At 50.9% G+C, this 13,501-nt stretch overlaps 7 protein-coding genes across 7 annotated transcripts; 4 read left to right on the forward strand and 3 right to left on the reverse strand.

Moving 5' to 3' along the window:
- Positions 1-2,112: 2,112 nt before the first annotated feature.
- On the reverse strand, positions 2,113-2,534 carry PODANS_5_7415 (uncharacterized protein; the record flags this gene model as incomplete). The annotated part of the gene is made up of 2 exons (XM_001905230.1): positions 2,113-2,284; positions 2,350-2,534. 2 exons carry the CDS (start codon positions 2,532-2,534, stop codon positions 2,113-2,115), a joined length of 357 nt encoding a protein of 118 aa, XP_001905265.1.
- A 1,715-nt stretch (positions 2,535-4,249) lies between these two features.
- Positions 4,250-4,749, forward strand: PODANS_5_7420 (uncharacterized protein; the record flags this gene model as incomplete). The annotated part of the gene is made up of 2 exons (XM_001905231.1): positions 4,250-4,462; positions 4,519-4,749. 2 exons carry the CDS (start codon positions 4,250-4,252, stop codon positions 4,747-4,749), a joined length of 444 nt encoding a protein of 147 aa, XP_001905266.1.
- A 108-nt stretch (positions 4,750-4,857) lies between these two features.
- Positions 4,858-7,160, reverse strand: PODANS_5_7430 (uncharacterized protein; the record flags this gene model as incomplete). The annotated part of the gene is made up of 2 exons (XM_001905232.1): positions 4,858-6,415; positions 6,478-7,160. 2 exons carry the CDS (start codon positions 7,158-7,160, stop codon positions 4,858-4,860), a joined length of 2,241 nt encoding a protein of 746 aa, XP_001905267.1.
- A 474-nt stretch (positions 7,161-7,634) lies between these two features.
- On the forward strand, positions 7,635-8,327 carry PODANS_5_7440 (uncharacterized protein; the record flags this gene model as incomplete). The annotated part of the gene is made up of 1 exon (XM_001905233.1): positions 7,635-8,327. One exon carries the CDS (start codon positions 7,635-7,637, stop codon positions 8,325-8,327), a length of 693 nt encoding a protein of 230 aa, XP_001905268.1.
- Positions 8,328-8,612: 285 nt separating this feature from the next.
- PODANS_5_7450 (uncharacterized protein) lies at positions 8,613-9,495 on the forward strand (the record flags this gene model as incomplete). The annotated part of the gene is made up of 4 exons (XM_001905234.1): positions 8,613-8,669; positions 8,718-8,786; positions 8,880-9,175; positions 9,231-9,495. 4 exons carry the CDS (start codon positions 8,613-8,615, stop codon positions 9,493-9,495), a joined length of 687 nt encoding a protein of 228 aa, XP_001905269.1.
- Positions 9,496-9,699: 204 nt separating this feature from the next.
- PODANS_5_7460 (uncharacterized protein) lies at positions 9,700-10,284 on the forward strand (the record flags this gene model as incomplete). The annotated part of the gene is made up of 1 exon (XM_001905235.1): positions 9,700-10,284. One exon carries the CDS (start codon positions 9,700-9,702, stop codon positions 10,282-10,284), a length of 585 nt encoding a protein of 194 aa, XP_001905270.1.
- Positions 10,285-10,650: 366 nt separating this feature from the next.
- PODANS_5_7470 (uncharacterized protein) lies at positions 10,651-11,979 on the reverse strand (the record flags this gene model as incomplete). The annotated part of the gene is made up of 4 exons (XM_001905236.1): positions 10,651-11,116; positions 11,218-11,241; positions 11,293-11,410; positions 11,469-11,979. 4 exons carry the CDS (start codon positions 11,977-11,979, stop codon positions 10,651-10,653), a joined length of 1,119 nt encoding a protein of 372 aa, XP_001905271.1.
- Between the last annotated feature and the right edge of the window lie 1,522 nt (positions 11,980-13,501).

The raw sequence follows: 13,501 nt of genomic DNA on the forward strand, positions 1-13,501 counted from the left end.
ATCGCAACCGCTCGATAGCGGTGGATAACACGGCGTGGGCAGGCGTGCCATTGGAGTTGGTGTCAGGAGTTACCAAATGGACGCCCTCCTTTTTAAGTCAGTTAAACGCTACGGTATAGTGAGAAAAAAGTTGTGCAAAAATGTTAAGACTTCCGTTGATTTGAGCCGCTTACTGCACAGCACACCCTATTGTTTATATGCATGCCTGGCCCCAATCTTTTCTGTTGGTGTTCATTTAAGTTGCAGGGATACGCAGAGCTGCATTGTCGGCAAGAGAGACTTTCTCGAAGAGCCGCCATTCCCAAACTCCAAACCACAGAGATAAACTGACTCAATTCTAAAACTCTCTTCAAAGGCAATTACTTGATATTTAACTGACTGCCCGACTCTAGCTTTAATGTTTTAACCTACCTACAGCGCCATCTTCTGCCGTATCTCTCTAAGATTTGGCATCGTTGCCACCAACCTCCTGCTAGTATATTTTTGTTGGCAGTTGATGTCACGGCGGTTGCACCGTGTTGAATTGTCAGGGCGGTAAATTCAAGGGTATCACGTGACTGGCAGAGCAGGGTATTAGGACATCGAACATCTGCAGCTTAATCAACACGTTGCCCGCCCTACAGTTTCTCATGCTCCAATTGTAAGCGCTTTAACCTGTGATACTGTGGATACGTGGCTGTTGGTCTTTCAACACACCGTGACCGTCGTTGATCCAGTGATGGAGCTTGGCACGTGCAGAGCACGGGCCAATGCGACTTGAATGACTTCGCATCTCGCTGCCGCGAGACCTGTTTGTAGCTCTTTGAGCTACGTCTTGACAATAGAGCCTGCCCGTACCTGACGGAATAGAGCCCAGACTGTAGCTTAGCTGAATACTACTGTCATTAACCTGTCAACCTGTGTTACCCGTGACAGTTGATGTGAGGGCAGCGTATTATGCAGGGCAAAGGCACCAGTAAGTGATGGCTGTATTTGTAGGATCTTGATCTAGAAGTAAAAGAGAAGAGTAATTACCAGCCTGTGGCCTGCAGCTAGAAATAAACAACTTCTTTGGAGCAACTCCACTAGCCAGGTTTGGAAAGTGGGGCCCAGGCACCTGACTGTCACCTGAGCAAACCAGCACTGTCATAAAGCTAAGGTGCCAATAGGTCAGGGCCAATACTGTATTCCTGTAGTTAAAGTAATCGTAAAATGAAAAGGAAAAAAAAAAAAAAAAAGGAAGGTTTGTGGGTGGCCTGCTTGCTCTCTAAGATATCCTTGCCCTAGCCTCCTTTCCGTGCCCCACATAGCCTGTACTCCCTCTTGCTCTTTCATTGGCCGCAGCTCCCTCTTTCCTGTTGGCTGCAGCTTTCTCCTGCTCCTTCTGCTCCCTGCACCCCTAACCCTGTACTATGCTCTCTGCTATATGCCATCACAAGCACCATGGTCACCTTTTTAACAATAATGATAATTTATTTTAATTATAATAGTTAAAATACTAACTAATATAACTTAAATTATATATTATAGAATTATTTAATATTTATTTAATTCCTTCATATACGTAGACCTTAGAGTTCTGAATTAATTATAATTAAGCCGCCCTGATTACGTCCTGATTAGCCCTACTAGTGATTCATTGTAATTATGCCCCGATCACCCTGATTACACCCTGATTGGCTGCTCCTTATCTAATCTAACGATTGGCTGAGCGCGCCCTGCGCCCCTCACACTGTTTGACCTGCCCGTTGGCTTAACTGTGACACTTCCCCACCGAGCATTGACTGCATGTCACATCACCCAGAAAAAGACACAGTACTAGAATGTAAAAAAGACGAACTTGATTGATTGCAAAATAGACTAAAAGCCCATGTACTAGGGGAAACAAAGACCAATACCATAACCGTCTTCTCCCATCAACATCCCATCCTTCTCTCTCTGATCACTAGCGCCTTTCTCCACACCAACTCCACTCGGGACAGGGCTTGCAAGCCCACGCGCAAAGATGATGGCATCAAAGGGTTAATCAGGAGACGTGGAACGGCCCCGGCGCCCGGACAACTTGTTCAGCTCGGCCTTGAGCGCAAAGACGTCAGCTTGAAGCTCGTCATTCATTTGCCGGAGCCCCTCCACTTACCGAAGACGTCTGTCCTCGAGTATCACATGGAGGGGGAACAAGGACCTTCCCTTTATCTTTGCCGTGAGGATGTAGCGTTTGATCTTGTTGGTGTAGTCCAACACATCCTTGGCACACTTGACACGGCCCTTGGCCTCGACAAGACCACTCTTGGCATCCTTCAGCTCCCTGACGACATGGTTGGGCAAGCTATACGTCTTGATGAATTCTCCCGACAACACTTCATTTAACACCCCACATCCGCGGGGATGGAATCGACGGGGAAAAGCTGCGTCTCGGGGTTGCGACGGAAGTTTTCGATAAACTCGTCCTGTTGGTTCTCCAGAGATGCATAGGCGGACGTGATGCGCCTCTGGCAATCCAGGACCAAGGCAGGAGTATCCTCTGGCTTGGCTCCGGTAGCTTTCTTGTCGGGCATGGTTGCTTCAAACCGGGATCAGCGCAAAACTTGGCGAAGCGGAGAGATGAAACATACCAACCTGGAAGCCTTTCCAAAGGGCACTGGACTGCTCTTGCGACGGAAATCGGTAAACAACTCGGCTTGGCGAAAACTTGACGAAGATTGACGAATATTGAAAAGGTTCTGCAACCTTCGAAAGACTGAGGTGCTTGGAAGAGGTTGCTTGAGACAAGGTCGGAGAGAGCAGGGCGGCCTGCGACAATGGCAGCAAACCTCTTGAGCGCTATTGCCTGAGCGCCGAGGTAAACACGGCAGGTGCCAGTCACAGGTGTTGACGGGTGTGGGCCGACAGCGACCACCCGTGTCGCTTTGGAAACAGAAGATTAATTGTTTTCGCCCGCTTTTCTTGTTTGCTTGACCCTCCCACCTCCCACCTCCCACCTCAAACTACCTACCAACTCTCCCAACTTTCTCCAGTCTTTTCAAGACCATCGCAAAAGCCACAAATTTCTACGCATAGTTGCTCGTCCAACAAGATAAGTAAATCGCTTTGTCGTCCAAACTTGTGAATCTCGACCAACATTGGTTTTTGAATTTACAAAGATGGCGTTTTCTAACTCGAACGAGGAGGTCAACGACCACTAACATGCCACTGGGATGAACAATCCTCCCCCCCCCTCAACAACCATTCGACCGTCAAAGATTGCTAGATCGAGAACGAGAAGGTTGAATAGTTGATGAGGTGGTTTAGGAAGGAGTGCGACAACCTCAAGAACGGGTTCAAGGAAATCATCAACGACTTGAATGAGAGGCACGAGGCGGTGGAGAAACAGATGCAGATGGTTCAGGAGTTGATGAATGAAGTCAAGAAGGAATCGGAGATCCAGAAGGCTGAAAAGGTCTAGAACAAAGAGGACGGCGAGGTGGCTGGCATCGAGGAGACAAAATGCTTGTCACGACACCTCCCATTCGACACCATGCTACGAACCTCCCTCTCGCCCAGCCTGCCAAAATTGCCAGCCAGGATCTCAAGTCTGGAGAGCCAGATCGACGAGCAAGCACTGGAGCTTCAACGAGTTGACCAGTGGCCGCCATCAAAAACAAACATCAATGGTTTCCTACCATGCATATTGACCTGATTGACGTGACTTGCTAAACTTCTTGACCTGTTGCATCAATGATCATTGTTACACACTGGCTGAATATACCTGAATACCCCCAAGACTAAACATCTGCGGCCGATGACCCTCCTTCCACGTCACAGAGACGCCCGCAACAACAACGTCGTGCCAAGTAGCATTAGTTTTCTTATCAATCTGCGGCCAACTTCAGCAGAGCGGTGCGTGCTGAGAAGCGGGATTCGCATCCTTACCGAAGCTTGGCGAAGTTCAATAGGGCGCTTATAGTTTAGCTAGAAGGTATAAGCCAAAGGCTATCCATCTTGCCTTGTCCGAGTGCGAAGGCTTAAGCAAGAAATGGCTACAAGGTAGTTGTGTGACCAGTTGCGTTCCACAGGACCGCACTTCCTCTGACCTGGACTGACAGATCTAGGGAAATATCAGTCGAAATAAAACGGGTACGGCGTCAGGACTACCAATTGCTTCAAGTTGTGCTGGACATCACATCGCAGCCTTTGCCGATGTCAACGTGCTTGGCAGAGTTAGTCAGCAAAAGTCTCCACCACCTTCCGCCTGCCCCCACAAGCTTAATTCGACATCAACACAAATCACAGAATGCCTGCAGAAGACGAGTCCTCTCCCCTTCTCCCTCGACCTTCATCCTCTTTGCAAACCCAAACAATGGCAAGCAGTGCGATTTTCTGGAAAGTTGCTGCCATTTCTGGTGCGACCGCTGTCGGCTTCGGGGCCTTTGGAGCTCACGGTCTCAAGAAGCGGATTGCAGACCCCGCGAAACTAGCGAGCTGGGGAACTGCTGCCCAGTACCAGGTAATATATCTCTCCGATATTTCTCTCGGCATATGCTAATTCTCGCGCTTCCAAAGTTGATCCACTCTGTCGCGCTGCTCATGGCTTCCGGCAATCCAGTCGCCGCCTCACTCTTCACTGCCGGCATGACAATGTTCAGTGGATCCATCTACGCTTTGACGTTGAACCCTGAAAAGTTCAAGTTTCTGGGCCCGGTCACGCCAATCGGCGGAGTCTGTCTCATTGCTGGGTGGTTGGTGTTGGCTTTTGGCAAGAGGGGAAGTCCTCCCAGGTTCCCGAGATTTTAGGTATCATGATGCTCACAAGGCGGAACTGGAATTACTAAATAAATCATCTCAACTCTGACAGGGGAAAGATCGTTGCTATGACATGTGTCTCGCCAAGCCCGTCATTTCTCATAGTCTGAAAGTCTCGCGTTGCATCATCTCCTCCTCAAAGACCCCGGCAATGTCCAAAACCTTTGCATCATACCCGCTCCCGCTCAAGATTGTGATGCCAAAAGGCATCTTCCGCTCATCACCTTCTTGTCCCCACAACCAAGTCCCTGCTGGTACCGAGACACCACACAAATCCACCACATTTGCACAATGCGTAAAAGTCCCCAGCTCACTATTCAATTTCAGCGGATCAGCCTCCATCTCCTTGATGGTGGGGTGCTGCGTGGTAGTCGGCACCACAAGAACATCTACCCCACCGTTTAGCACATCAAAGACACCTTGCACCTCCCTTGTCAGCCGCGCCTGAAGAGCCTGGTCGCGGAACGCATCGTATACCAACGGGGGGTTTGACATGGCTTTGTCAAACAGCTCTCTGATCACAGGATGCATGTCGGGTAAGTTGGACTGTAGGAACCGATGGCCAATGCAATGAATGCGCTCGTGTAGGAGACTTCCATCGTAGAGGAGGTCTCCAGCAGCAGAAAAGGGGGTGTACTCTACTTCCTTGAGGGTACCTCCGCATGATTGCAGTGCTGAGACGGCAGAGGAGAACAGCTCCCGGTATTCTTTTTTGCAGACTTTTAGGATTGTTGGTGGAGGAACGGCAAAGGTGAACCCACCAACACGCGGGCCTCGGTAGTCAATGTGCCATGTAGGAAGCGTATGGGGAAGTTTGGAGTATGGATCCTCCGGGTCATGATGCGCAATGACTTGCCAGACTTTGCGAGCCTCGGTAATAGAGGGAGCAACGACGGTAATTGTGTCGAGCGTGCGGCAGGCCGGGACAAGACCGCGAGCGGAAACAGTCCCTTTGGTGGGCTTGAAGCCAACGATCCCATTAAATGCAGCTGGGACTCGACCACTACCAGCGGTGTCTGTTGCGAGACCGAACGACACGAGTCTCTCCCCGACCGAAACACATGATCCAGAGGAAGAGCCACCGGGTATGTGCTTGTCGCTGAAGACACTGTGGGGGGTTCCATATGGGGAGCGGCAGCCAGACAGGCCAGTGGCTAGCTGGTCAAGGTTCACTTTGCCGATGAACAACGCCCCGGCATCGAGCACACGTCGGACTGCTGTAGCGCTCACTTGAGGAGTGTATGCATAACTCGGACAGGCCGCTGTTGTTGGCACTCCCGCGACATCGATGGTGTCTTTGACCGAAAAGGGAATACCATATAATGATGGTAACGGCTTTCCCTTGTACTTGTTGACTAGCTTGGTTGCTGCATGCAGCACGTTCGCTTCGGGCTCAAGGTGAATCCAGACCGCTGGATCCACGTCTTTGTACTGGTTGATTCGTTTGTACAGAGACTTGATGACTTCGACGGGGCACCGGATACTTTGTCGGTAATCAGTCAACAACTGGTCGACTGATGGAACGCTTTCGTCTGGAAGGAAACCGAAGCGAGGTTTTGAGTCCTTGTTTCCCATGGGTTTTGCAGGCGGCGTCAGTGCCAGCCCTTGGGTCAAGGCTTTGGCTGATGCTCGGTCGATTGCTTGGAAAAAGTCTGGGCTGTTGCCAACGAACCCAAACAATCCATCTTGCCCCGAAATAATGTCCAGTGATGTGGTCACCTGCTGAGCATCGAACCCCTGCGTGCAGTCCTCCAACACAATGCATTGATAGCCTCGGTCAGCACATTCGCGCAGTGTTGTACTGACACAGCACCTGTTGTGGCAAAGGTCAGCGACGGTTTCTCAACAGCACTATGGGAATGGGTCAAGTACTCCGTTGTTACTCCCGCAAATACTAGATGGGTTATTCCACGTGCAAGCAAGATCCTGTGAATATTCGTGCCCCAAAAGCTTCCTTTTCCTGGTTTGTCAATGACTGTCTCATCCGGCCAGGGGGTGAGTTCATCCACGATATCGTGGCCATATTCTCCTCGGACGAGGAGCTTGCCCATGGGTCCCTGATCACCAATTCCCAGACTATGGTGACCGACCGGGTTGGAAATTTGACGGAGCCGTTTGGCGGCAGGAAGATCAGCAAGACCCGGTTCATGTCCTTCACGCGTGTGAATTACATGCCCTCCAAACGATCGAAAGGCGTCAAGCAGTTTCTTGACAACAGGGACAATTGCGCGTGCTCTGGAAAAGACGGCGTCGTTGCCACATTGTATGGAGCCGAAACCACCGGGGTCAACAAAGTCCCGTTGGATATCAATGATGATTAAGGCGGTCGTTGCTGTAGGACACTCGAAGGCATAGGGTTTAGCATCTTGCAGAGCCAGAATGGTCTTGAGTGCTGGTGCCATGGTGGTGCAAGTCGACCAGAAATGGCTGGCTCAACTTCGAGGGCGCAGTCTTTGCCAAACATCTTATCTTGCAAGAACTAACCGTTATATCCGACTTATCTGGCAGGAGCAAGAGATTTGAATGGCCGGCGTTTGAATGGCCGGCGGTGCGGTCTGTGGGGCCGCCGGTCAACACAACACACTCCCTTCCTCGTGGTCGGTCAGCCGCACCTTATAAACACATCTCCCATGATAAGAGTTTCCCCGCACCCCACAGCGTCTGTCCAATCACTGTCATTACCACAATGGCAAAGATGAACACAGGCATCGCTTATGTTATCTTGACCCGGCGGCCATCTCTGCAATCTTTTGGCCGCCGGCGCCCTTGCGGGGTTGCTATCATCATCACCAGCAAGACAGTTTCACCATGCCGGATGGCGGGCTCAACCGTGGGCTTCGACGGTATCGTCGATGGCTCGGACATAAATTGGCATCATGTCTCACCTCTACAATTCCCAAGCAGAGCAACACTGCAGTCTTGGTTACACCCTTGCCACCATGACGCTCCACGAAAGAATCAAGTCCAAAACCACCAGGCAAGGTTGGGTTCTACCTCGTCAGACCACTTCCTTTGCCGACCCTGGAGCCTGGACCAACGTTGACTGCGATGTCACCCCCCTCAATCGTCGGACCTGGTCGGCATGGACCATGTTTGGATACTGGTTCAGTGATGCACTCAACGCCCAAAGCTGGATGGCACCCGCTTCCATCATCGCTCTCGGGCTCACCTGGCGTGAGGCCATTGTTTGTATCATCTTTGGCAGTCTCGTCTGCACTGTTCCCCTGGTGTTGAATGGCATGGTCGGTGCTCGGCTTCATATCCCCTTTCCCGTCGCCATGAGAGCCTCGTTTGGCTGGTACTTCTCTCGATTTGCAGTGGTGACGAGGGCTATCACGGCCTTGTTCTGGCATGCTATTCAGACTTACACCGGATCGACTGCCATGACACAGATCATCCGATCCATTTGGCCATCCTATCTCGACATTCCCAACAACATTCCAGATAGTGTTGGAATCACCACGCAGGGAATGATATCGCACTTGATCTTCTGGCTGGTGCAGTTTCCTATCCTGCTCATCCCGCCGCACAAGCTCAAGTGGTTCTTTGTAGCCAAGTGTGGTAAGTAAACGACTCTTGGTAGGAATCTCTGCTAATGACCTCTAGTGCTTGTCATCACTACCTCGGTTGCCGTGGTCATCACAATGACGTCCAAGGCTGGTGGTGCAGGGGATATCTGGAACCTTCCGTATGGTGTTCATGGCACGGATAGATCATGGCTGATCTTGTCTTCTCTGTCCTCCATCACCGGCGGCTGGGCAACAATGGCGACCAACATACCCGACTTCACACGGTATCTCAAAGCAGACAAGGGTGTCTACTGGCAAGTTGCCTTTTTGCCAGGCATCCAGCTCATGCTGGGACTCTTCGGCATCATCTGCTGCTCTGCTTCCAAGGTTGTTTATGGAAAGGTACACGCACCTTCTTCCACAATTCGGTTCTCGGCTGACGTGTTCTAGTACATCTGGGATCCTCTCGAAATTGCTTCTCACTGGGACGGCCCCTCTGGTCGGGCTGGCGCCTTCTTTGTAGGGCTCTGCTGGGTAGTAGCCCAGATTGGTACCAATCTTTCTGCCAATGTCATCAGCTGTGCCAACGACATCATGTGTCTTTGGCCCAAGTACCTCAACATCAGACGTGGAGTTATCATCACGACAGTAATTGCGGGCTGGGTCATGCAGCCTTGGAAGATTATCCACTCTGCTCAGTCTCTCCTCGCATTCATGGCGGGATTGGGAATTTTCCTGGCACCGATTGCAGCAATGCTCAGCGCAGACTACTGGGTTGTACAAAAGCAAATGTATGATATTCCGGGCCTATACCGAGCACATGGAAGGTACCGGTTCAACAAATGGGGTACGAACTGGAGGGCAGCGGTGGCATTCTTGATCAGTGTCGTGCCCAGCATCCCTGGGATGTAAGTGTATCTGCTCAATAAAGAACTGCGATGTGACTAACCAAATCACAACCAGGGCTGCCTCTGTTGACCCGTCGATCAAAGGCACGATTGGGGACGCCGATAAGCTTTATTTCATGTTTTATTTCTGGGGATACACAAGTGCGTTTTTGGTATATATCGGCCTGAGTTATTTTTTTCCTGCTCCAGAGACACATATTGCCGCAACGATTTATGAAGATTCGGACATCATCTCAGCCGCGGAGGGTTTTGACAAGGGCGATTCCGAGCTCGGGGATGAGAAAAAGATGGGTGAGAAAGAGGTTGTGAGTTCTGTTTAAGAGCAACCGAGTGAATTGCCGGGGGTGGAGTCAAGTGAATGGCAAATATTGATCTAGCGGTGCCCAACTTTTCATAAATGCATATATTGTGAGACCCACATCAACTGCCGCGCCAAGTTCTTCCCATCACCCTCTCCACCACTGGTTTGATCATCCCGACAACCAACCAACACTTGCCAATTTTTCCACATCCTCTCCTTGCCCATGCATCGCCATCAGCAATCCCAACGACGAGTCCCCTCAACCAGGGAGGTCATCCCGGGCGCGCCGGTCAATATCGTGCTCAAAGTTGACCAGCCCACAGGTCGCACCGTGTCTGGACTTGTCAAGGATGTGCTGACCAAAGGGGAACATCATCGCGGCATCAAGGTCAGGCTTGTTGACGGCCGCGTCGGGAGAGTACAGAGCATGGCATCTTCACCAACATCATCAACCGCTGGCGCTGGCGGCGATGACGCGCTACCAGACCAGGGAGCTCCAACAACCGAGTTTGACATCAGAGAGAGAGGTGGACGTAGGGGGAGGGGAAGATATCATGCCGGGCCGACAGATTGGCGGGAAGAGGAAAGACCCTCGGAACAGGTTGGACTGGATGCTTACATCAAGCCCGCCAAACCAAAGCGTGGAGGAAAAAGAAGCGGGTCAGCGACAGCAACTGCGGACACTGCCCAGTCATTCGACGAATTCTCTGTGGCGGGGCAGCAGACATCCACTTGTCCTGTTTGCAACGACTTCACTGGAGATGCAACAGCCATTGCGCACCATGTGGCTAGCCATTTCGATGATTAATATACTTGATATCCTCATCTCAAGATCTACCGCCTGCAAATGCAATCTTGACCGTCATCTCAGCACCTCTCCTGGTACCTGGATCGACACTGTGTCCAGGTGCTCAACATACATTCTAGACTCTTGGGCCGGATTTTCAAGGGAGCGTTGGCGCCACCTGGCCATCTGCCTCAGAATCGCATACCGATCATCAAACGTCCATCTATTCTGGCTTTTCATCAGCATCCATTTGGCCATAAGAATCTGCCCCTCTCACCTGCCGATTCGTGACGTGTCGGAGCCTTTTTCAAGTCGCAGCTGGGCTCATGTAGCAGCGTGCGCCGAGTTTCTTCGTCCTTTTTACGCACGGTTTGTCATCGTGCCCGCTCATCGCGGGACTGGGTTCCGCCCAACAAAGTCCAACGGGCTCTGCGGCCTATCGGTAGTATGTATGCTCTGTGGACTTTGTGAACGGCTTTGCCCGTAGTTGGTCATTTCGAAGCTGTCAGCATCGTCCTCTTCGGACTTGTGTTTGCGCGTTAATGACTGCACGGGACTTCCGCTTGTCAGGGTGTCGTCCAAATTATCGGCCTCTTTAACATGGGGCGCCTTTTGAGAATACAACGCGGGTGGCGACTGGATTGGCAATGCCAGAGACATGACTGCAGTTCTACTGAATGTTGACCGCGCAAGCCTGGGCTCTGACATGCCAGCTGACCTATATTCGTATGTCTCATATCCGTGGGGTACCTGGCCGCGGCAGGTGCCTCTGGCGAGTGCTCGGAGGATGGGAATGGATGCAGCCATGATGCAGATAGCTGCTTCGGCGTTTCCCCAGATCAACAATGGCACACTGGCAGCTAAGGCTATCAGTCAATTATGGGTGCTTTGAACAGCAGGTGTGGGTAATTACTTGGATCGATCCCATTATGAACGGCAGGGAGAGTGGCAGACTTGATACCAGCTGCTGCGCCTGCGCTGTGGTGGTTGTCAGTCATGCCTTTTCTCCGTGGGCAGAGGGGTGCTCACAAAACTCCCATGCTCATTGCAATCATAACGCCAACTTTTTCTTTGATACTCATTTCCAGGCCCCACAAGAATTTCCATGGTAAGAACGCCAGTACAACGTCAATCGTAGCTGAAAATACTATGAGAACAACTCGGTCAGTATTGCCTGCTGCTCTGTTTGAGGGGGGTTCACTTACCGCACGAAAAAATGTTGTATCGCAACGACACCTCTACCGGAACACACCTCCCCCTCAAGTTGATATCAAGACAGCTTATCCACACCATGACTGCACTTAGCACCAGCGTCCCCGTCAACGAGATCAGAATGGTCCAGACACCAACCCTCACCCAGCGCTCGGGGATTCTAAGCAGTGTCAACGCAAAGCTCGTTTTGCCCCATAAGTTGGCGATGATCAACAATGTTGAGAGAACATTCACTCTGATCGGAAAGAAAGCAAACTTTTCCATTGGGATGACTTGGCGTCCGTATCCCAAGCCGACAACGTCAGAAATAAGACCGGCCTGGGCAGCAAGGAGGACCCAGGAGCCTAGCAGGAAATAATCATCCCACCACAGGCCACGGTTCTGGCAGTTCTTTAGGTAGAGACGCGTGAAGAGGAAGATGGCCGAGACTGATATAAGGAGCCAGACGGTGACGTTGAGCTGGGGCCCGTAGTCAATTTTGGGTTCAAGACGGAACTGGTTCATTGTGGCTGGTATGGGTGGAGACAGATCAGATCAAATGGAGCCTGACGGGAGGGATTATTCAAGATCAAAGACAAGGAGCAATTTGCTGGAAGAGGAAGATCGAGTCGGGTTGAGCTTGGAGATTGATTGCAGAGAGGAAAGCACACCGGGACAAGAAAACACGGCTCGGGTAGACTTTCCGAGAGCTTTAAACTATTCCAACTCTTGTTCATTCATCTGAATTACTCACTGTCAAAAGGCCCCAGGCATGATCTGCACCCAAGCTCCACGTCTCAGATAACGAAAAAGATGCTGGAGCATCGGCCAAGGCAAGGATCTGACATGTGCAGCCAAACAAGAAATGTTTGAGAGAAGGAGATCGTTCTGCACGGCGATCTGAATGGGGAACATATCTGTCCAACAAGTGATGAAGTACACGAGAACCGCAGGTCCACCGAACCCCGTCGTCTGATGTGGTGCGTGGAGCCCCTGGAATGTCATGTCTTGTGGGAGATCTTGCACTCCGCACGGACAGCCAAAAAACAACAACAATCTGGCAGAAGCAGTTGATAGACTGAATACCTAGGTATGTTGAACTGAGGCTCCGATATTCTTTTGCGGTTCCCGAATTTGCAAACCGTGCTGAAACTGCTGTCAGTGCCTCTTAGTATGGATAGATTTAGCCAAGTCGTTGTGGATGCAATCTCGAAAGATGTTGAAGGGGGAGGTTGTTGCCTTTCCGCCTTGACGTCGCATTGTCCCCACACCTGTTGGACCGGGGAAGAAGGGGGTGGAGACAAGACTGTTCCCGAAACAGGGGTGACCCTGCGCATGTTTGGTTCCCAGCTCCCGGTTCTGCTCAAAGTGCTGAATAAGACGTGATAGATGGAAGATTCCGGGCAAGGATGAAGATTGTTAGTATCGGGTCAACTGATATACAAGCTTTAGTCACCCTCAGCCTCGCTTCTTCTGTGCTGCTTTTACATATCGCAGGTAAGGTGTCTATGGATCATCACTCTCTTCCCCTTCCTGAAATAAACATTCCGAGTTATTCTGCCTTCCACGCTTGGTCCTTTATCTATCCTTCCACTGAGTGCGATCACGTAGGAAAAGGCGTTGTAGTTGGAGTCGGCCAAAGCCAGCTACTCCTTTTTGTTTCCATGTACCTTGGTTGACCCGTCCCCATCAAATCATGCAAGGGCATTCAGTTCATGACACTTACGTTTCTCCTTCGTTTTCTTGCAATTCGAGTCCCCATCCTTCTGTGCTACGTATTACAGAGAAGGATCATGGCCTGTCTGCAAATATAGCATCTTGAACATCACATGGTTCTTGATCCCCAATGTTGGTTGTGGCAAATTCCCAGCTGGTTTCAGTGATTCCCGTCGGCATTCTCCGCCGGGCTTGTCCAACCGCATGTACTGACTTGGTCCAGTTAGTGTGCCTAACAAAATAGTTGAGATTGGCAATGCTGTCCTTTTCTTGATCTTTGATCTTTAGCTAGACCTAAACTCTAGGCGTAACACACAACTTTAGAAAGATG

The sequence above is a fragment of the Podospora anserina genome, chromosome 5, assembly GCF_000226545.1.
Source record: "Podospora anserina S mat+ genomic DNA chromosome 5, supercontig 8".
Classification (NCBI taxonomy): domain Eukaryota; kingdom Fungi; phylum Ascomycota; class Sordariomycetes; order Sordariales; family Podosporaceae; genus Podospora; species Podospora anserina.